Source organism: Lampris incognitus, chromosome 7 (genome assembly GCF_029633865.1).
Source record: "Lampris incognitus isolate fLamInc1 chromosome 7, fLamInc1.hap2, whole genome shotgun sequence".
NCBI lineage: Eukaryota > Metazoa > Chordata > Actinopteri > Lampriformes > Lampridae > Lampris > Lampris incognitus.
Window position 1 is genome coordinate 59,522,188 of NC_079217.1, and position 24,196 is coordinate 59,546,383.

The 24,196-nt window shown below is 47.2% G+C and overlaps 1 protein-coding gene across 1 annotated transcript; it reads left to right on the forward strand.

The window, feature by feature from the left end:
- Positions 1–182: 182 nt before the first annotated feature.
- LOC130115290 (uncharacterized) lies at positions 183–20,768 on the forward strand. Its single transcript, XM_056282900.1, has 7 exons — positions 183–341; positions 1,613–1,735; positions 11,128–11,239; positions 14,678–14,879; positions 15,631–15,969; positions 20,423–20,569; positions 20,756–20,768. Exons 1-7 carry the CDS (start codon positions 183–185, stop codon positions 20,766–20,768), a joined length of 1,095 nt encoding a protein of 364 aa, XP_056138875.1.
- Positions 20,769–24,196: the final 3,428 nt, after the last annotated feature.

Below are 24,196 nucleotides of genomic sequence, written 5' to 3' on the forward strand. Positions count from 1 at the left end.
CCGGGGATGCTGTATACACAAGGAATTACGGCTTAGGACCAAAATGAATTCCAGCTGCAGTTGAGTCGTCTTCTGGTCCTGTTTCCTATACGGTGATTCTTGGCAGTGGACAGAGGATGAGGAGACACATTGACCAGGTGCGAGCACGTCACCTGTAGTCCTGCCAATCTCCAGACCAACCTATGGAACCTCCAGAGGAGCTGGAATGCAGTTCAGAAGTAGCTCCTGTGAGACTATCAGAGAACCTGGAGGTCGAACAGAAGCCTGCGGTTGAACCCCGGGGGCCAGAGAGGGTGATCCCTGAAAGAGTGGTCTTACCTGTCGCACCACCGCCACAGGAGGTTTGTCAGTCCACCCGGCAGAAGCGTTCCCCAACTTATCTGAAAGACTATGATAGGTAGTGGTGAGATCATGTTCCAGGAAAGGCAAGAATGTGCCTTGATCTCACGGGAGTCAGGTAGTTCACCCTGAACTTCCTAGGTAGTATTGAAAACATGTTAGAAAAAAACAAAAAGCAAAAAACAAACAAACAATTGTTTACTCGAAAGTGCCTGTTAAATGTTGACTAGAATGAGTCATTTTGAATCACATTACACTAGTTGGAGGTCCCATTTGGCACATGCCTACTGTGTTTCTCGTTATTAGTATTGTTGATCTCTGTGCAGAAACTTTTTGTTGGCCTAACGGTGGGGGAGTGTAGTAACTTGTGTAATAAACCAGATCCACTTACCTGTATGTCCACTAGGTGGCAGTAGCAGTAAATTGGTTTACCCATTACTACCTAGGACCTTCCCCCGGATGTAGTTTTATGTAATGAATGCCTGCTGAGATGGCTGTGCTGTGTAGTGCTCTCTAAGTTTTCATCAATATATAAGTAAACAAATCCTGTGTGTGTGCTTGTTTCATGTAGTCAAGATACTACAAGCCAGGCATAAAAAGTAAGGGGGGAGACTGTCGGGGCCTGCCGACTTTCTAGGGTCAAGGTCCTTTTAAGGCCTTACAAACCTCCTTAACAGAAAAGGAGGTGAAGGAGAAAGTGTGAGTATTAGAGGCATGACTGGCGCGGGGGGGGGCATGGATGGTATGCCATCAGATAATGTGCCAAAGAGGAGGCTATAAAATATTTGTTAAAACAATTAAGCATCTCAGATTTATTTGACACAGGGATGGAGTCAACAATATTAGGAAGCAATAATATTAGGAATCAACATTGCTCATGATGAAATTACTGCTTCAAAATTCACGAGTGCCTCCATAAGACAGTATTTGACTCGTAGAACAAAAATCAGTTGGTGACTTTAGCTGTGTTAGAAACAGATTTTATTTGGGTAGACATCATTTTTTTCAGATGGAGAAAGCGTGACGGGGATTTTAGTGCGTGATTCATCCGCCACCTTGCAGCTACAACTTTGCAGCCATCTTGCCTTGCAATATAATGACATGGCTGGACCACTTTATTACCATCATAGTTTTCTACTTTCATCGATACTTAGCTCTCACATCACATGTACAATTAGTGAACAGAAAGAAATATGTGCATTGCACCAACCTGAATGTCAGTATTGTTGAAATTGGTCGGTCAACTCTGGGTCTTCTCTGTGGCCTCTTAGAGAAAGATGGGGGAGAGCCGCTGGTCTTCCTGGAGGTGTTAAACCAGGAGATGAAGAGTGAATCCTTCCCTCACAACTTCACCGTTTGCTTCTCAACCATGTTTGACTTCACCAACACACTGCAGGTAGACTACCATCAGCTTACTTCTGTTATTTCATTAATTCATCTACTCTCTTCTGTTCTTTGATTTTTATCTTCTGTTCTGTAGTGTTCCCTCTTTTGATTGTCCTGTGTGTCCTGTTTTGCTTTGATATGTAGTATCTTGATTTTGTTGTTTTGTTTCTAACATTTACCATAGTTCTGTGCATTGGAGAAGACAGCTCAAACCAGGAACTGGACACAATAACACAATAAAAATTATTAATATGATAATAAAGACACTAACTAGAGGAGTACACTCAATAGAGTGCAGATCTCCACCAGGTGTACGCATCACATTACATTACATTACAGTCATTTAGCCGACACTTTTATCCAAAGCGACTTACAATAAGTGCATTTAACGTAGGAAATCGGGAGAACTACTCGTCATCAGAGGTCATAAGTACATCTTCTCTCTAAACAAGCATCTAAGAGCAAAACCAGTGCTCAAGTTAAAGCGCGAGAAAGAGTTTTTTTACTTTTTTACTGAGTGAATACAATAAGTGCTACAAGCAAGTAACAGGGTAGTAGTTCTTGAAGAGGTGAATTTTCAAGCTTCGCCGAAAGATGGGCAGCGACTGGTGGAGATCTGCACGAATGAGATGAATCAGGTGAATCATTTTTGGTTCATCCAGAGTTCCTCCCGTTCTCGTGCTGAGATCAGCAGTGAATGATTTTGCTGGCTTGCAAAATACGATCGACTTCTTGTTTATGTAGCGGGCATAATAAGCCACGCCTTGTAGGGGTAGTAATAGTTCTTATTTACCTTGAAAGATTAGGTTAATGAAGGGATTTGGGTCCCCATTCCCAATGCAATTAGTCTCAGTACCTACGTGGGTAAGTATTTGGATGCCTATCCTGCTGAACTGAGTGGTTAGTACGTTACACCCTATAAGATATCGTGAGGTGGGCTTCACGCTAAGGTATTTGACATGGTGGCCCCTGACATGTAGAGTGTATGCTGTGCTATGGGTCCAACTCAGCATAACCCTCCCTCCCCAGAACCAACAGGACAGTTGAGACGCCTCTACTCCAAGGTAAGTACAAAACTCCAAAATACTTATAAACTCTCAGGTAAGTATTGTAATAAACCCTAAACTCCAAACACAGTAAAGATGAATCAATAGGCAACAACAGTTTAGTATTAATTGAATATAATACTATAGGATGACAATAGCAAAAAAATAAGATGCAAAAAAACAAAAACAAACATAGAGGTTGACTTTCTTTGTATACACAGTATCTCTTGGTATACACCATGTCAACACAACCTCAAATGAGAAACTCTCTAAATGTTGAGTATCAAAGCCAATGAATGTTCAAACATAAACAGTTCAGTTCGTTTTTTTTTTTAACACAGTCTATGTCACGTATCGGGAAAGAACCCAAAAGCAGACGGGACAACCAGGTAAGGGAAGAATCCTGTTACGTCTCGCCGCTCCACACCCGCTCTGCAGTGTAAGCGTACCCGGAGCTCTGCCAACTCCACCTGATGCCTGTTTCCTCGTTACCCCTCCACTCACCTGTTGGCAATCACCTCCCTATATCTGGCTGTGTCACTCTCAGCTTGTTGCCAGTTCGTGCCGTTCCCTGGGAGAGTACTTGTGCTTGTCCTGCTCATCGAAGTTTGTTTACTTACCTGGATCTTCCCTGGAGATTTCTCTGTTGGACCTTCCTCGTTGCTCCCCTTCCCCTGTGCGCTGCTTTCCGTTTACGAAGAGGATTTCTTCACTCCAGCGTTGCTGTGATTTTCCGTTCTCCTTTGGTATCCTCCTGTTTACCCCCCCTCCTGCCTGGATTAAGGGCCGACTCCACTGTTCCCGGATTAAAGGGCGACTCCACGGTTCCCGGCTTAAAGGTGGACTTCGCGTTTCCTGGTGAAAGTGGACTTCCTGAGTTTTCTCTTCAATAAATTAGCCTGTTGGTCCCGCTATATTGTGCCTTCTGTGTTTGTGCTCTTGGGGTCGGGTGCAAACCCTAACAAATCCAGTCTTTATTGAAGTGACCGATCTCGGGGGTAGAGCAGGAGGTGGCTCTGTGGCAGGTAGGCAGGCAGGCAGAAGTCCATGAATGGCGACGTTCCAGCGAAGACTGGTCCATAGTGGAGGCCTTTTAAGGGTGAGGGCGATTGCCGGGGTGAAGGGGGGGTCAGCAGGTGTCAGCTGGTGTAGCAGGTGTCAGCTGGCGTAGCAGGTGTCAGCTGGTGTAGCAGGTGTCAGCTGGTGTAGCAGGTGTCAAGGGCGATCGCTTTGATGTCAAGGGCGAGAGGCTGTGACAGTACCCCCCCATCCGAGGGGCGCCACAGGGCGACCTACCAGGCCCGTCAGGGTGCGTCCTGTGGAAGTCCCGGATGAGGTTCGCGTCCAGGACAAGGTGACGAGGGACCCAACACCTCTCCTCCGGGCCATATCCCTCCCAGTCCACGAGATACTGCAGGCCGCAACCTTGGCGACGAGAGTCCAGGAGACGACTAACAGTGTAAGCCGGATGATCGTTGATCATACTAGGAGGTGGGGGCGGGGGGGCCGGAGGAACTAGAGGGCTGGTAGAGACAGGTTTGAGGCAGGACACATGGAAGGAAGGGTGAACCCGGAGAGTGCGGGGCAGCTTCAGACGGACCACAGAGGGGTTAATGACTTTGACAATGGGAAAGGGACCAATATACCTGGGGGACAGTTTTTTAGCGTCCGATCTCAAGGGTAGAGCCTTGGTAGAGAGCCATACCTGGTCACCGGGGAAGTAGTCCGGAGCAGGGGTGCGATGACGATCCGCCAAGCCCTGGTAACGGCCGGAGGCCCTGAGCAGTGCAGCACGGGCTCACCGCCAGGTCCGACAGCACTGACGGACATGGGCTTGGACAGACGGAACCGGAATGTCTACCTCTTGAGAAGGAAAAAGGGGGGGCTGATAGCCGTAAAGGCATTGAAAAGGGGACAACCCAGTAGCAGACGATTGCAGGGTGTTATGGGCATATTCTACCCAGGGAAGTTGTGAGGACCAAGAGGATGGGTTGGCAGACACCAGACAGCGGAGGACAGTCTCCAATGCCTGGTTGGCCCTCTCGGCCTGGCCGTTGGTCTGAGGATGGAACCCCGATTACAGGCTGACGGTGGCACCGATGGCAGAGCAGAAAGCCTTCCAGACAGCAGAAGTGAACTGGGGGCCACGGTCAGACACTGTATCACGAGGGAGACCGTGGACCCGGAAAACCTCCCTGACCAGCAGATCCGCAGTCTCTCGGGCCGAAGGCAGTTTAGACAAGGGCAAAAAGTGAGCAAATTTACTGAAGTGATCAACAACAGTCAGTACAACGGTGTTACCGTCGGAGGCGGGCAGACCAGAGACGAAATCCAAGGACAGATGCGACCAGGGACGGTGTGGAACAGGCAGGGGGGCGCAGCAGACCGGCACTGGCCCGAGTGGAGGGCTTATTCTGGGCACAAACAGGACAGGCAGAAACAAAAGACCCAGTATCCTCTGTCATGGAAGGCCACCAGAACCGCCTGCGGAGGAAGGCTAGGGTACAGGTTACTCCAGGATGGCAGGTAAGTTTGGAAGAGTGAGCCCACTGCAACACGCTAGATCTAACAGCGTCTGGAACAAACAAGCGCCCGGGGGGACCGTTACCTGGGTCAGGCTGAGTCTGTTGTGCTGCCATGACCTCCCTTTCAATGTTCCAGGTGACAGCCGCAGCCGCAACCACACAGGTAGAGGGAACGATGGTGTCAGGTTGGAGCTTGGGCTCAGACTCCTCCCCATGCACACGAGACAGAGCATCGGGCTTGGCATTCCTGGGGCCAGGTCTGTACGTCAAAGAAAAATTAAACCGACCAAAAAAGAGCGCCCACCTGGCTTGGCGCGCGGTGAGTCGCTTTGCTGACTGGATGTATTCCAGGTTCTTATGGTCAGTCCACACTATAAAAGGAAGCTCAGACCCCTCCAGAAAATGTCGCCATTCCTCCAGTGCCAATTTTACCACCCTGAGCTCACGATTCCCCACATCATAGTTCCTTTCAGCTGGGGAGAGACGGCGAGACAGGAAGGCACAGGGGTGTGTCTTGCCATCCTCACTGGAGCGCTGAGAAAGGACCGCCCCCACCCCAATCTCAGAGGCGTCCACTTCTACAACGAACTGCTTGGTTGGGTCTGGCTGGATGAGGATAGGAGCTGTGGTGAAGCGGTGCTTGAGGTCTTGGAAAGCTGCCTCTGCTACAAGGGTCCACAGGAATGGTCTGGAGGTGGAGGTAAGAGCGGTTAGTGGGGCCGCAACGCGGCTGTAGTTGCGCATGAACCGTCTGTAGAAGTTGGCAAACCCGAGGAACCTCTGAAGCTGCTTACGGCTGGTCGGGCTTGGCCACTCAAGAACCGCTCTGACCTTGGCGGGGTCCATTCTCACCTGCCCATCGGCCACGATGTTGCCCAGGAAGGTGACTGAAGGGGCATGGAATTCGCACTTCTCTGCTTTTACGAAAAGCCGGTTCTCCAGAAGCCGTTGAAGGACTTGGCGGACGTGCATGACATGCTCTCACAGGTCTCTGGAAAAAATCAGGATATCATCCAGGTAAACAAAAACGAAACGATCCAACATGTCACGTAGGACGTCATTGACCAGACTCTGGAAGACAGCTGGGGCATTAGTGAGACCAAACGGCATCACCAGATATTCAAAATGCCCCAGGGGGCTGTTGAAGGCAGTCTTCCATTCATCTCCGTCTCGAACCCGGACCAGGTGGTAAGCATTGCGGAGGTCTAGTTTAGTGAACACTGTGGCTCCCTGGAGAGAATCAAAAGCGGAAGTCATGAGGGGCAGAGGGTACTTATTCTTGACTGTGATGTTATTGAGGCCTCTATAGTCAATACACGGCCGGGGGGTCTTGTCCTTCTTGGCCACAAAAAAGAACCCCGCACCAAGGGGTGATGATGACGAGCGAATAAGACCAGCAGCCAAGGAGTCCTTGATGTACCTCTCCATGGACTCCCGCTCAGGCTTGGAGAGGCTATATAGGCGGCTGCTGGGGAGGGGAGCGCCCGGCAGCAGGTCAATAGCGCAATCATAGGGGCGATGAGGAGGCAGGGAGAGAGCTTGCTGCTTGTTGAACACAGCTTGGAGGTCATGGTACTCTGGAGGCACCAGTGACAGGTCAGAGGTCTCAGAGCTTGACACCTCACAGGGGACAGACTGAGGCAGAGCAGACTGGAGGCACATGGCATGACAGACGGGACTCCAACTTGAAATTCTGGCCGATGACCAATCAATATGGGGACTATGCTTAACCAGCCAGGGATGACCAAGTATAATGGGAACAAAGGGAGAATTGATAACGAAAAAACTTAACTCCTCTTGATGGTTTCCCGACAACAGGAGGCGCACAGGCTCGGTCTTAGAGGTTATCCGGGCCAGGAGACGTCCATCCAGGGCATTAGCTTCAAGAGGCTGGTCCAGACTCACAGTGGCAAGACCTAGCTGCTTCACAACACTTGCATCCAAAAAGCTTTCATCAGCTCCAGAGTCAATTAAAGCCAAAAGTTTAGTGGACTGACCTTTAAAACTGATGGTAGCTTGCAACTGGGTACATGGATGAGGAGACAGAGGGCAGACAGTTGGGCTCACGAGGATCCTCCCCCTCCCTCGTGAGCCTGCTAGTTTGACAGAACGGTGAGGGCAGGAGGCGAGAAAGTGACCAGGCTGACCACAATACAAGCAGCTGTTCTCGGTGATGCGGCATTGACGCTCCTCCGGGTTGAGCCGGAAGCGGCCGAGTTGCATCAGCTGAAGCTGGGGAAGAGTCACGCCTCGGGCTTTCTCGGAGGACGGCAACCTCAGTCGAGCGAGCTCGGCCCCCAGAGTTTGGAGGTGTGGCCCGTGGTAAGTTGTTGTGACCAGGAAAGCGGTGCGTCCTCTCTCGCCTCCGCTCCCGGAGACGGTTGTCCACACGAATGGCCAGGGTAACCAATTCCTCCAACCCTCCAGGCTCGGGGTAGGAAACCAATTCGTCCTTTATGGATTCGCTTAGCCCGTTGGAAAAGCCGGCCTGGAGGGACTCGTTGTTCCATCCGCTCTCCGCTGATAGTGTACGGAACTCAACTGAGTAGTCAGCGACGCTGCGGGAACCCTGGCGGAGAGAGATCAGTCTTTTTGACGCATCCTTTCCCCGCACGGGATGATCAAAAACCTGGCGAAAAGCCGTGGTGAACTCAGCATAGGATGAGGAAGTGGAGGCCCGCATCTCCCACACCGCTGTAGCCCAATCCAGGGCGCTTCCCCGGAGAAGACCCATGATGTAAGCGACTTTGGCTCCATCCATGGAATATGACTGGGGCTGCTGGTTAAACACAATCTCACACTGCATCAAAACTGGGCGACAAAGTCCAAAATCTCCATCATACTTATTGGGCGGGGCAACCCATGGTTCCTTAGCCGAAGTTGATGGCGCTGGGGGTGGCGGAGCTGGAGGGGCGGATCCCGGGCTAGCGGAGGCACTAAGTTGGGTCTGGATTCCGGAGATCTGTGAGCTGAGCCCACGGAGGGCGTCAGCCATCCCCTGTAGCACCTGGCTGTGCTGGCCGAGGACCGATTCCTGGTTGGCTACAGCCTGGCAGACCGTGGCCAGGTCTGTGGTGGAATGGTCTGCTGGGTCCATAGTGGCTGGAACGTACTGTCACGTATCGGGAAAGAACCCAAAAGCAGACGGGACAACCAGGTAAGGGAAGAATCCAGTCTTTATTGAAGTGACCGATCTCGGGGGTAGAGCAGGAGGTGGCTCTGTGGCAGGTAGGCAGGCAGGCAGAAGTCCATGAATGGCGACGTTCCAGCGAAGACTGGTCCATAGTGGAGGCCTTTTAAGGGTGAGGGTGATTGCCGGGGTGAAGGGGGGGTCAGCAGGTGTCAGCTGGTGTAGCAGGTGTCAAGGGCGATCGCTTTGATGTCAAGGGCGAGAGGCTGTGACAGTCTAGTAATGAGTAATAACGAAATTGACACAAATACCAGTCTGATGAATCCTGGGCACATGAGATGAGCCGCTGGAGAGACGCCTGTACGGCAGGGTAAACCACGTGACGTGCGTGTAGTCTACGTGACTCGCTGTAGAAGTTAGATGGCGCCAACAGCAATGCAATGCGTTCAATGTTCACACTGCTCTTGAAATAACTTTCACTCAGGCAAACAATCTTCCGTCACAAAACTAAAAAAACGCGACTGTCCTCCGAGTCCTCTTCTCAGCATCCAACAGTTCATCCGAACGCGTGCAGTCCCAGTATTGAGAACTAACGAGCCGCTACGACCAGTGAGCTAGCTAGCTTCACTGACTAATAGACTAACGTTAGTACTATAGGCTTATCCAGTGCGGTACTAAGCTAGTGCTGGAGATAGTCCAATCACTAAACACTATTGTCTACTAATGTCTGTCTAGAATCCTCTTTGTGCCTCATGCACACTACAACAATGACAAATGTTCCCCTGAAACTCACGGCACCGACGAAGCACTGTCTTCCACATCTTCAGTCCATGACCATTTCAAACACTCCATTGCTAGTCGGGGGAATTCATGCTAGCTGGTGGTCACTCGCAGCCTCCAAGCAGGATACCTTCTCCGACGCACCCCAGGAAACACGAATTCGTCCCAAATGATTCTTGTAGACGGTAACCAATTCACTCCACGTACAGTACGTGTCTGTCTCTCTTTGGATTTCGTATTTGTCTATTAGGAAAAAAAAAATGTTCAGCGACACACACAGCCGCAAAGCTGTCGCACACCGCCTCTCTTCTTCTTTTTTTTTCCTTCCCCCCGGTGTGTTAGAGAGCCTCACTCTGATTGGCTACAATGGAGGAGGCTTGCCTGATACTAACCCAATCATATACGACTATACTCAGAATAGTTGCATACCCTACATTTACTTTCAAGACTCCCACCCGGATACATAATGTTTTGGTGTTGACACTATCACTGCCTGATGTTTTGACTCAAAGATAGATGCAAGTCGTGCATGCGCACGGTTGACTAAGATCGGTCAGCGATGCAGAGCAGGGTTGGACAAGTGAGCTAGAGAGAGAATGGAGAAACAGAAGGGCGATATCGCACCCACGAGAGGTCCTTCATCACACACTCATAACTGGGCACAAAATTTTTTTAGGTTGATAGATATAGCAGTCTGTGAGATTAGCCATGGACACACACACACACACACACACACACACACACACACACACACACACACACACACACACACACACACACACACAACCAAACACATAACCCCCCCCCCCCAGAAATAATAAGCTGCATACTGCATTTCAAAAGGTTAAATAGAGAACTTTTACAAGTCACAGTCAGGACATCGAGACTTTGGCCAGTGATTATCACAATTATGAATTCGGACACTGGCCCAGACTGTTGAATCAGTTCACCTGGACACAACGTTTAGTGGGAGAGACCTTTTCGTCACTCATGTAAGGGACTTCATCAGTCTCAACTGGCTGCAGGTATCCCCACCCTTATAAACAATACAGTTGTGTCACAACCGAAACCAGTGATCGGTTTCATATGCAAATTGCCGTGACCATTAACTAGAGTTAAAATGACCATGTGTAATATTCAGAGGATTTGGGAATCACAGCATTGTAAGAAGGCTACAGATGTACTCTCACCCCCCCCCCCCCGGTTCAGGGATGGTCGTTCCCTCTGGCCTCTGACTTCCCGTTCAAACCAGCGTTCTTCCTTATCAAGGGTGTGCCCATCCTCATCCTTGAAGGAGTGGGCCACTGGTCTGTAGATGGTGTAGGTGGGTATAGACTGTGGAGTCCTGGTCTGACGTGTTAGCTCTCCTGTGATGTGTCATCCTCTTGGCCAGCGTCTGTTCGGTTTCCGCAATGTTCAAGTCACGGCAATCCTCCTGGTACCTAACAGGGTACACTATATTGCTCTGTTTGTGCCGAGGGACATGATCCTTGGGGTGGACCAACTTCTGGTGCAGCGTGTTTTGGATTTGAACACAACCGAGACGCAGTGTTCAGAAAATATGCATCTCAACTGTCCCGACACTCCCGCCACATACAAATACACCACTTGTTTATGCTTGGGCAGTTGTTGACTATCTCCTCTCTTCAATAGGCTGGTACGCTGTTTGGCCGTCTTCCTGGCTTTGACAAACGCCCAGTTAGGATAACCACCCTTAACCAAGCCCTTTTCAATGTGGCCCTGGGTGTGTGTGGTTATTCTAACTGGGCGTTTGATGATGAACTGATTCAACTTTCAGGGATTTTCTTACCTGGATTATTGAGCTTGCATCAAGACATCAGACACTGGCCTTGTGTGACACTGTATGTGAGGTATGTCATGTGAATGGGAGTGTGATAACCCTGTCATGTGGACCTTTCAGCTGGTCCAGAGCATCGAGATGCTGCGACTCCTGGGTGTCACTCGAGTGGTCGTCTACAAGACCAACTGCAGTTCTAAAACACAGGTGCTATTGGACTACTACCAAAACACAGGTACAGATTCTAAGATTGAAAGGTTTATTACATGTGTCATGTACAAGTACAATAAGCAGTGAAATTATTTCTTGGCAAATACAACGCTGTGCAGCAAGAGAAATGAATACAATAATGAGACGTAGGTATATATGCTATGTACAAGTAAGTACAAGTGTGCAAAAAGACTGGATGAGTAAAGTGTCCGAGGCATAATAAAGAGGTAAAACTGGCAGTAGTATTACAAATATAATTGTTGTTTACTTGGGTTTAGTGTCCTTATGGCCGTTGGGAAGAAACTCCTTATGAGTCTCTCTGTGTTGGCGTTGTGGCTGCGGAGGCATCTTGCTGGCTGCAGCAGCTGAAAAATTATTGTGATCATGGGGATCCATAACTACCCTTTTAACCCTGGTCCTGCACCGCCTGAAGTACAAGTCCTATAGTGGGATGAGTGCGGACCAGGAATGCTCAGCAGACCATACCACACTCTGCGGGGCTTTATGGTCTTGAGAGATGCACTTCCCATACCAGGCAGTGAGGCACCCTGCCAGGATGCTCTCAACTGCACCAGAATAAAAGGTTCTCTGGATCTGGAGACACTGAACTTCTTCAGTTGCCTAGGGTGATAAAGACGCTGCTTTCATTCAGACACTTTTCATCAACGTGTCTTTATGAAGTGTCGATGTTAGGTCCTCAGTAACGTGAACACTGAGGTACCTGAAGCTGCTCACTCTCTCTACTGGGACCCTGTTGATACAGAGAGGGGTGTAGGTCTTTTGCCATGTTTTTCTAAAATCCACAACAAGCTAAGTTAACCTCGATAACACCGAGGGCGGTCTGGTGGTGGCCTCCCCAGGCGTTGACTGTTTTTGGTGTCATCGTGTGAAGTGCGGGGAGGTGTGTCGGGGGTGTCTGGCTGGGAGAGCTGACATTGGATCGGCTGGGGGAGCCTGGACTTCTGCGTCCGGTGGACCCAGGGAGCACGGCCCTGCCCGGAGCTGCACCCAAAGAGAAAACACCGAGGGCGGTCTGACAGGATGCGGAAGTGGGGCAGGCTAAGCTAACTGCCCGCCCATGCAGACCAGCAGTTCTGACAGTCATCCTGGCTGGCGTTCACTCTCTTGGAAAAGTGGAATTTTTTTGACAGTAGATTTTTTTTTTTTTTAATATATGTTTTTGTAGTTTTTTAAAAAAAACTTTTTTTTAGTTTGGGTATATGTGTTCTTGTGGGTTTTGGATATGTGTTTTTGTCTTTGTGTTACACTGCTGTGTTTCTCCCCAGCCCACATATGTACATATATACATAAGTACACATGTCCTTGCGTACATCAAATTAATGACAAATAAATGTTCCTTATTGCTGAAGCTTCTTGGGTTTACTGACATTCAGGGAGAGGCTGTTGGCCTGGCACCACCATAGGTTTGTTTGTACACAAACGCATTCTCTCTCTCTCTCTCTCTTTCTCTCTGTCTCTCTCTCTCTCTCTCTCTCTCTCTCTCTCTCTCTCTCTCTCTCTCTCTCGCTCTGTCTCTCTCTCTCTCTCTCTAGTCCCCGTCTGTAATCAAATCCTCAGTAACCCTTTAAATTACATAGAAATAACTACATGACACAAGTAAAATAGATGTAATGGAACATTAATAGCCGTTTTTCCATCAAAACATCATTATGTGCATTGTGGAGTGTCACATTAGTAGCGAAAGGCGTGGCGTAACTCCATGAATACTGGGATGGCGTCCAGCGCTTTACCTGTGACCCCGTCCATAGGCTTAGTGGTTGTGCCAGGAAGGACATCAGATGTACAAATTTGCCATATCAGTATGCGGATTAACAAGACCATACCGAGGCTCCATACCGGATTAGTCGAGGCCCGGGTTAACAACAGCCACCATTGGTGCTGTGCCCTCACAGGGTACCGATGGAAACTGCAAATTCCGCTGTGGCGACCCCTGAGAAACAGGGAACAAGACGAAAGAAGAAGTGGAGTGTCACATTAGAAAAGCTTGATGGAACCGGCAACATTCAATCAAACTTCCTCAATATTACAAACCCCCCTCCCCTTTTTCTCCCCAATTGTATCCAGCTAATTACCCTAATCTTCTGAGCTGTCCCGGTTGCTGCTCCACCCCCTCTGCCGATCCAGGGAGGGCTGCAGACTACCACAGACTCCTCCGATACATGTGGAGTCACCAGCCACTTCTTTTCACCTGACAGTGAGGAGTTTCACCAGGGGGACGTAGCGCAGGGGAGGATCACGCTATTCCCCCCAGTTCCCCCTCCCCCCCAAACAGGCACCCCGACCGACCAGAGGAGGCGCTAGTGTAGCGAGCAGGACACATTCCCACATCCGGCTTCCCACTCACAGACACGGCCAATGGGGAAGAGTCCGAGTGATGTCACAGCATCGCTGTCGCTATGGACGCGTCACAGGAAGTCAGACATGCGGAGCACGTTACACAGTACAGCATGGCTGTGTTTTCTGTACACCATGGCACACTAGAAAAAATAGGTGAAAACTGAAAAAAAGTTAGGCAAAAAACGAAGAAAATTACAACAAACTGCTTACTTCTAATGTAGTTTGGTGCATCCAATGTCTGACTTCCCTTTGCTGGGAAGTTTCGCTTCTGCTCGTGTCTGTAGGGACGCCCAACCAAGGCAACACAGCTTCAGTTCGAACTGGCGATCCCCATGTTGACAGACAACAGAACAGACCGCCACGCTGCCCGGACGTCCTATTGCCAAACATTCTGAACCCTCACTTGAGGTGGTTTTTGTGTTTGAGTTTTTGCCCCAAATGGTTCATGGAAACTCCTTTGACAATCAAAAAAAATATGAAGTGGGAATGTAGTCACGTGATCAGCTGTTCCTTTGTCTTAACTGGTCTTTCTAATCGGTGTTGAAGTATGCACATGTGAAACAACGTTCAGGGTTTTATGTACTTAAACAGATGTAGTATTATATTTACTGTGGTTATGTTACTCAGCAGGATGTCCAACATTGACCTTATATTCCAGTTTAACACATAATTACTATTTACCCTGTGACACAAAGGATTCACAACACTGTTTGGTACAATGTGATGTGTGTATGTATCCCATACAGTGTTTGATGTGGATTATATTTAACATCACATTATAATGACAAGGAAACAAACCAGAGATATAGAAAAGACCCCATTTTACTCATCTATTAACCAGTAAGTTTTACTTGTATGCTACTTGGTTATTTCTGCATATGGAATGGCCTGTAATAGAAATCAACACAAAATCTTCTCGCTGTGAGTTTTTGCCATTAAAATGTAATGTTAGGTCTCAGGATTGGCTTTTCACATGTCTGTAGTAAACACCTTTCCAATGCTTTCAGTTATTCCACACATTCTCTCCAAGAAAAGTACTATTTGTTTTGCTGATGTTTCTCTGTTTTGTTTTTTTGTGTTTTTTTGTGTGGTTACATGCTACCAGGTCTTGTGGAGGTGATTCCATGGCACTTGTCCAGCCTGATGAATGTGTCTAGGGGTTGGCAGCCTCAGTACAGCCCCGGTCAGATGCACTACTATGGTCAGATCCCTGCCCTGACTGACTGCGTCTACAGATACATGTACCGCTCCAAATACCTGGCCCTCCACGATATGGATGAGCTCATACTGCCACAAACGGTGGACAGGTAGTCTTCTGTATATGTGCGTGTTTTGTGTGTGTGTGTGTGCGCGCGTTTGCAGGGCCGAATCAAGACATAAGTTAAGGAAGTGGCGGCTTCGGGCCCCATGGCCACCAACCTGAGTGTAACTCGGGTTGTTTGAACTGATTGTCAGATGTTGGTTCAACACATTCCCTTAAAGCTAGAGTAGGCAATTTATCTTTAGATTTTTGCTATTTACAATTTTGCCAATATTTACTTAAAATTTCTTAATGTCGGGGCGTCCGGGTGGTGTGGCGGTCTAGTCTGTTACCTACCAACATGGGGATCGACAGTTCGAATCCCCGCGTTACCACCGGTTTGGTCGGGCGTCCCTACAGACACAACTGGCCGTGTCTGCGGGTGGGAAGCCGGATGAGGGTATGTGTCCAGCTTCCCACCCGTAGACATGGCCAGTTGTGTCTGTAGGGACGCCCGACCAAACCGGTGGTAACACGGGGATTCGAACCGGTGATCCCTGTGTAACTAGCCAACAGAATAGACCACTACGCTACCCGGACGCCCTGTTAGCTTGATTTAAAGGGTCATTTGACTGATTTTCAACCTGACTTAAAATTACTTTTTTTTTTAGGGCCTCAAAAAGTCTTGGGCCGGCTGTGTGTGTGTGTGGGGGGGGGGGGGGGGAGATCGAGAGACAGTCAGAAAGACAAACACAACAGGTATATCACGAGTTAAATGAGTATTTCAGGTGATTGGGATGACATCTTTATTCTTCCAGCTGGGGGGAGCTGCTTCCTCTTCTGGAGCAGCAGCTTGGCTCCGACTTCGGTTACTTGTTCGAGAACAGCGTTTTTCCTGTCACCGCCAGCCTCCCTCCTCCCCCGTCCTCGCTGTCCCCCAATCTCCCGCATGGCTGCTGCCCCGCCTGGAAGGATGTGCCCGGCGTGAACATCCTGGCACACCTGTACCACGAACCCGTCAACCAGTGGACTCACAGCAACTTTAAGATGATAATCAACCCCCGAGCTGTGTTCCGCCCCACTGTCCATGGCCTGCTGAGCTCACAGAAGGGCCACGTTTGGGTTAGCGGCGACATTGCACGCATGTACCATACAAGGTATTGGAAAAGTGTGTGTGTGTGTGTGTGTGTGTAGGGGAAATTTCAACCTGATTGTACGTTAAGTGAAAACCACATTCAGACTGACTTTCAGTCGTGTCATGAACTTGTTCAACAGTTTCAGAGGACATTTCACCTCCATGGCCCATTTCTGTTGGTCATTCAAACTACCAGTTGTGTTCATATTAATGTCCTTTGTTTGTTTTATTATTCACACTTTATTCCAGGTTTTGCATGGTTCGTGCATTACTGTCTGCTTGGAAGTTTGTGAACCCTTTAGAATTGTCTATATTTCTGCATTAATATGACCTAAAACATCATCAGATTTTCACACAAGTCCTAAAAGTAGATAAAGAGAACCCAATTAAACACCTGAGACAAAAATATTATACTTGGTCAATTATTTATTGATGAAAATTATTACATATCTGTGAGTAGCAAAAGTATGTGAACCTCTAGGATTAGCAGTTAATTTGAAGGTGAAATTAGAGTCAGGTGTTTTAAATCAATGGGATGACAATCAGGTGTAAGTGGGCGTCCTGTTTTATTTCAGGAACAGGGGTCTATCAGAGTCTAATCTTCACAACATGTTTGTGGAAGTGTATCATAGCAAGAACAAAGGAGATTTCTGAGGACCTCAGATAAAGCGTTGTTGATGATCATCAGGCTGGAAAAGGTTACAAAACCATCTCTATAGAGTTTGGACTCTACCAATCCACAGTCAGACAGATTGTGTACAAATGGAGGAAATTCAACACCATTGTTACCCTCCCCAGGAGTGGTCCATCATCAAAGATCACTCCAAGAGCAAGGCGTGTAATAGTCGGCCAGGTCACAAAGCAACCCAGGGTAACTTCTAAGCAACTAAAGGCCTCTCTCACATTGGCTAATGGTAATGTTCATGAGTCCACCATCAGGAGAACACTGAACAACAATGGTGTGCATGGCAGGGTTGCAAGGAGAAAGCCACTGCTCTCCAGAAAGAACATTGCTGCCCGTCTGCAGTTTGCTAAAGATCACGTGGACAAGCCAGAAGGCTGTTGGAAAATGTTTTGTGGACGGATGAGACCAAAACAGAACTTTTTGGTTTAACTGAGAAGCATTATGTTTGGAGAAAGATAAACGCTGCATTCCAGCATAAGATCCTTATCCCATCTGTGAAACATGGTGGTGGTAGTGTCATGGTTTGAGCTTGCTTAGCTGCATCTGGGCCAGGACGGCTTGCCATCATTGATGGAACAATGAATTCTGAATTATACCAGTGAATTGTTAAGGGAAATGTCAGGACAGCTGTCCGTGAACTGAATCTCAAGAGAACGCGGGTCATGCAGCAAGACAACGACCCTAAGAACACAAGTTGTTCTACTAAATAATGGTTAAAGAAGAATAAAGTTAATGTTTTGGAATGGCCAAGTCAAAGTCCTGACCTTAATCCAATCGAAATGTTGTGGTAGGACCTGAAGCGAGCAGTTCATGTGAGGAAACCCACCAACATCCCAGAGATGAAGCTGTTCTGTACGGAGGAATGGGCTAAAATTCCTCCAAGCCGATCAACAGTTAACAGAAACGTTTAATTGCAGTTATTGCTGCTCAAGGGAAGGGGGGGGGGTCACACCAGATACTGAAAGCAAAGGTTCACATACTTTTGCCACTCACAGATATGTAATATTGGATCATTTTCCTCAATAAATAAATGACCAAGTATAATATTTTGTCTCATATGTTTAATTGGGTTCTCTTTATCTACGTTTAGGACTTGTGTGAAAATCTAATGATGTTTTAGGTCATATTCATGCAGAAATATAGAAAATTCTAAAGGGTTCACAAACTTTCGAGCACCACTGTAAAACTTTATGGAAAGTTAGACAATGACCCATCAAGGAGGTTTCCGTGGATGAACTGGTCATATATATATGGCACTTGCATGGCTAGGGTTAGGGCTTCCTTTCTGATAGGGCCACCCACCATAATTAGGCATCTAACGTGTCTTGCATAAAAGCACTCAACAAGTCATCCGGGGAGCGTAGCAGTCTATTCCGTTGCCTACCAACACGGGGACCGGCGGTTCGAATCCCCGTATTACCTCCGGCTTGGTCGTACATCCCTACAGACACAAATGGCCGTGTCTGCGGGTGGGAAGCCGGATGTGGGTATGTGTCCTGGTTGCTGCACTAGCGCCTCCTCTGGTCAGTCGGGGCACCTGTTCGGGGGGCTGGTGGGAATAGCGTGACCCTCCCACGCGCTTTGTCCCCCTGGCGAAACGCCTCTCTGTCAGGTGAAAAGAAGCGGCTGGTGACTCCACATGTACTGGAGGAGCCATGTTGTAGCTTGCAGCCCTGCCCGGATGCGAATATTTTTTCCTTGGATGAATCCGGAAAGTTCCCGCCCTCAGGCGCTAGGATTGGCCACATCTGCCTGTCAGTCAAGGCCGATGCGAACGCGCAACAAACCTAACCCTAACCCTAGCCACGTTTGCTTGCTAACTCTTCGCGATTAGCCACGTTTGCAACCAAGCTTACTGTGCCAACTTAACTGTATGTTTACAGTAAGCGAATTTTTTTTTTCAAGGATGAATCCGGAAAGTTGACTGACAGGCAGATCTGGCCAATCCTAGCGCCTGAGGGTGGGAACTTTCCGGATTCATCCTAGGAAAAAAAATATTGGCTGCACGGATCGACAGAGGGCGTGGAGCAGTGACCAGGACGGCTGCGAAGCGTGGGGTAATTGGTCGGGTACAATTGGGGAGAAAAATGGGGGGGGGGGGGTCAAAAAATAAAAGCACTCACCAAATGAAATACAGTGGATGTCCAACTTCTACAACTACAAACCCCAATTTCAATGAAGTTGGGACGTTGTGTAAAACGTGAATAAAAACAGAATACAATGATTTGCAAATCCTTTTCGGCCTATATTCAATTGAGTACACTGCAGAGACGAGATATTTAATGTTCAAACGGATAAACTTTATTGTTTTCTGCAAATATTTACTCATTTTGAATTTGATGCCTGCAACACATTCCAAAGAAGCTGGGACAGGGGCAACAAAAGACTGGGAAAGTTGAGGAATGCTCAAAAAACACCTGTTTGGAACATTCCACAGGTGAACAGGTTAATTGGAAACAGGGGAGTGTCATGATTGGGTATAAAAGGAGCATCCCCGAAAGGCTCAGTCGTTCATAAGCAAGGGTGGGGCGAGGTTCACCACTTTGTGAACAACTGCGTGAGCAAATAGTCCAACAGTTTAAGAACAGTGTTTCTCAACGTACAATTGCAAGGAATTTAGGGATTTCATCATGTACAGTCCATAATATCATCCAAAGATTCAGAGAATCCGGAGAAATCTCTGCACTTAAGCGGCAAGGCCGAAAACCAACATTGAATGCCCGTGACCTTCGACCCCCTCAGGCGGCACTGCATTAAAAACCGACATCATTGTGTAAAGGATATGACCACGTGGGCTCAGGAACACTTGGGAAAACCATCGTCAGTTAACACAGTTCGTCGCTACATCTACAAGTGCAAGTTAAAACTCTCCCATGCAAAGCCAAAGCCATATATCAACACCACCCAGAAACACCACCGGCTTCTCTGGGCCCGAGCTCATCTGAGATGGACTGACGCAAAGTGGACAAGTGTGCTGTGGTCTGACGAGTCCACATTTCAAACTGTTTTTGGAAATCATGGACGTCGTGTCCTCCGGGCTAAAGAGGAAAAGGACCATCCAGATTGTTATCAGCGCAGAGTTCAAAAGCCTTCATCTGTGATGGTATGGGGGTGTGTTAGTGCCCATGGCATCATGGGTAGCTTGCAAATCTGTGACGGCACCATTAATGCTGAAAGGTACATAGAGGTTTTGGAGCAACCTATGCTGCCATCTTTTGTTGCCCCTGTCCCAGCTTCTTTGGAACGTGTTGCAGGCATCAAATTCAAAATGAGTGAATATCTGCAAAAAAAAACACTAAAGTTTATCAGTTTAAACATTAAATATCTTGTCGTCGTAGTGTATTCAATTGAATATAGGTCGAAAATGATTTGCAAATCCTTGTATTCTGTTTTTATTCACGTTTTACACAACGTCCCAACTTCACTGGAATTGGGGTTTGTAGATGATTGGTGCTGTAGCGAACTGAATCTGCATGATCAAGTAATGGTTTTGGTAGATATGTAAGTAAGTTAATTCAGATCACTCTACAATCACATCAAGTAGGTTGTAAAGTTTATGAATGATGGAAGTGTTATCTCGTTGTTTGTATCATAATAGACTGTGATTTGTGTTTCTAGAACTACCAATCTGTTGAAGGTAGTGAATTTCTCTTGCATTTACATTGTTCTACCTGTGGGGGCAGTGTTCCAAATACAACAGTACAAACGGCTGTACTGGTCCCAATGTTTGGTACACTCAGTGCATACATATCGCAGTGCAGTAACCAAGCTTTATTTCCCTCCTCTCCAGAGCACCGATGGAGACCAAGCTGACTCCAGACCAGCTCATATATGATAGCCGACTGCTTGGTTACAGTGACCGCCTGATCCTTGCTGTCAACACTGTCCTCGAAGAGACAGGACTCGTTCAGGAAGAGGATACACAACAGCTGGAAGGGTCTGTGTGTGTGGGGGAGTGCTTACGAGAGAGAAAACGTGTGTGTGTGTGTGTATGTGTGTGTTTGTGTGTGTGTGCATGTGTGTGTGTTGTAAGACGAACTTCCCAATCAAGAGGAGGAAATTGGACTAATAGCTTTGTGTGTGTGTGTTTGTGTCTCTCTTAATACGTTCCTACATTCCAAAGGGATTGCACTTGAAGAAACTAGATTATAATATAATAGATTTTATATATATATATATATATATATATATATATATATATATATATATATATACACTACTGTTCAAAGTTTGGGATCACCCAAACAATTTTGTGTTTTCCATGAAAAGTCACACTTATTCACCACCATATGTTGTGAAATGAATAGAAAATAGAGTCAAGACATTGACAAGGTTAGAAATAATGATTTGTATTTGAAATAAGATTTTTTTTACATCAAACTTTGCTTTCGTCAAAGAATCCTCCATTTGCAGCAATTACAGCATTGCAGACCTTTGGCATTCTAGCTGTTAATTTGTTGAGGTAATCTGGAGAAATTGCACCCCACGCTTCCAGAAGCAGCTCCCACAAGTTGGATTGGTTGGATGGGCACTTCTTTGAGCAGATTGAGTTTCTGGAGCATCACATTTGTGGGGTCAATTAAACGCTCAAAATGGCCAGAAAAAGAGAACTTTCATCTGAAACTCGACAGTCTATTCTTGTTCTTAGAAATGAAGGCTATTCCATGCGAGAAATTGCTAAGAAATTGAAGATTTCCTACACCGGTGTGTACTACTCCCTTCAGAGGACAGCACAAACAGGCTCTAACCAGAGTAGAAAAAGAAGTGGGAGGCCGCGTTGCACAACTGAGCAAGAAGATAAGTACATTAGAGTCTCTAGTTTGAGAAACAGACGCCTCACAGGTCCCCAACTGGCATCTTCATTAAATAGTACCTGTTAGAGCCTGTTTGTGCTGTCCTCTGAAGGGAGTAGTACACACCGGTGTAGGAAATATTCAATTTCTTAGCAATTTCTCGCATGGAATAGCCTTCATTTCTAAGAACAAGAATAGACTGTCGAGTTTCAGATGAAAGTTCTCTTTTTCTGGCCATTTTGAGCGTTTAATTGACCCCACAAATGTGATGCTCCAGAAACTCAATCTGCTCAAAGAAGTGCCCATCCAACCAATCCAACTTGTGGGAGCTGCTTCTGGAAGCGTGGGGTGCAATTTCTCCAGATTACCTCAACAAATTAACAGCTAGAATGCCAAAGGTCTGCAATGCTGTAATTGCTGCAAATGGAGGATTCTTTGACGAAAGCAAAGTTTGATGTAAAAAAAATCTTATTTCAAATACAAATCATTATTTCTAACCTTGTCAATGTCTTGACTCTATTTTCTATTCATTTCACAACATATGGTGGTGAATAAGTGTGACTTTTCATGGAAAACACGAAATTGTTTGGGTGATCCCAAACTTTTGAACGGTAGTGTATATATATATATGACCGAATGAAGGAATGAAGGGGGGAGTGTGTGTGTGTCCTGTCCTAGCTTCTGAAATAAAATGTTCTCAAGTGAGTTGTTTTTCCACACTTGATGTTGCTACTCAGGGAATCAGGGTTCATGGTATGGCAGAGCAGGAAGTGTGTGTGTGTGTGTGTGTGTGTGTGTGTGTGTGTGTGTGTGTTGGTGAGTGCTGAAATGCACTTTTTTCAGGTCCAACGGAGCATCTAACACAGGGGTCGGGAACCTTTTTGACTGGGAGAGCCATAAAAGCCAAATATTTCTAAATATATTTCATTGAGAGCCATATAGTATTTTTAACGTATAATAAATTAAATATGTCTTACTTTTAATGCGACTTCTGGTGCTGCATGGTTTTGCTGATGGCCTTGTAGTCTGGTTCATACGTGGTGAGGTTGAGCTTCATGCAGGCGTTGAGGCTTCCATCAGTTAAACGTGAGCGTAGGTTGGTCTTAATGTTCCTCATACGCGAGAAAGACTGTTCACATGCATATGTAGAGCCAAACATGGTCAATACGGCAATACTCACACGCTGCATTGTGTGGTATGTCACAGGAAGCTCGTTCCAAGTTTTAAGAATCAGCTGGTCTTCAGGTTGAAGATTTTTAATTTCTGTCCACTTGTGTTCCCTCGCCAGCTCTGCTCGCTGTCGCGCAAGACTTTCCAACTCTCCATTAAGTGACTTGAACTTACTCATCCACATGTCTGATGCCTTCAGGTCAGCAACTTCCAGCTCAAAGTCTCCGATAGAGACCCCGGGGATGCATGTCAGGTCGATTTTGTCCACTGCACACTCATGTGGATGAGTGATGAACTTGAAAAGACCAGTGCGCGCACGAAATTCTCCAAAACGTGCTTTGAATGACTGCAGGAGATTGAACGTAAAGCCAGCTAGCTGCTGGAGATCCAGATGTTGAGTGGAGTCACTTGCTAAGCATGCATCTCTAAATTGTTGCAGTCTTTCAAAGTGCAGAAGACGACCTGTTTCAATGTCCCTGAGAAAGACTTCCAGCTTGCTTTCAAATGCAAACACTGCTTGTTGAAGGGATGAGATTGTATTTCCAATACCTTGCATTTTCACATTGAGCTGGTTCAGATGGCCAGTTATGTCCACGAGATAGTGAAACTGCAGGAGCCAGTCAGTGTTGTCTAGCTCAGGATGCTCGACGCCTTTCATTTCAAGAAAAGTCCGGATTTCACTCAGGCAAGCTGCAAAACGGCTGAGCACCTTCCCCCTTGACAACCAACGCACGTTGCTGTGTGAAAGCAGACCGGGATAATGATTCCCAACTTCTTCTAACAGAGCTTTAAACTGGCGATCATTTAAAGCTCGGGCAACAATAAAGTTGACCACTCGAATGACCAGAGACATCACCTCGCCAAGCTCCTGGCCACACGTCTGAGCGCAAAGCGCCTCCTGGTGCAGGATGCAATGAAAACTTAGGATGGCGCTCTTTTCATGTTCACGGAGAAGCGCTACAAATCCTTTGTTCTTCCCCAACATACAGGGTGCACCATCAGTACAGACAGAAATAAGTTTATCCATCGGTAGTTTTTTTTCTTTAGCAAACTCCATGAAAGACATGAATAAATCCTCTCCTCTTGTTGTCCCTTTCATTGGCAGAACAGCCAAGCTTTCCTCACGCAGTGTGTCACCTGCAGCATACCTGGCAATGATACTGCACCGAGATAGATGGCTAACATCTGTTGACTCATCTAACGCGAGAGAAAAGTATGTCCCGGCGTTTATGTCCTTAATTTGTGTTTCCTCGACTTGATTTGCCATCATGATGCTACGATCGTGCACAGCTCTTGCTGACAGGGGCATGTCTTTTATTCGTTTGATTATCTCGTCTTTATTTGGGAAGTCATCAAACAGTTCATTGGCCACATCAAGCATGAATGTTTTGGCATACTCGCCATCTGTGAATGACTTTCCATTCCTTACTATTGCCAAAGCCCCCGCAAAGCTAGCGGAATTCCCGTCCCCTTGCTTGGTCCACACACGTAGTTGCTGCTGACTCGTCTGCACTCTCCGCTGTAGCTCCTCGCATGCCCTTTTCCTGCTGTCCCCCGCTGGAGATTTCCATGCAAATGAAGCATGGTGCGTATCGAAGTGC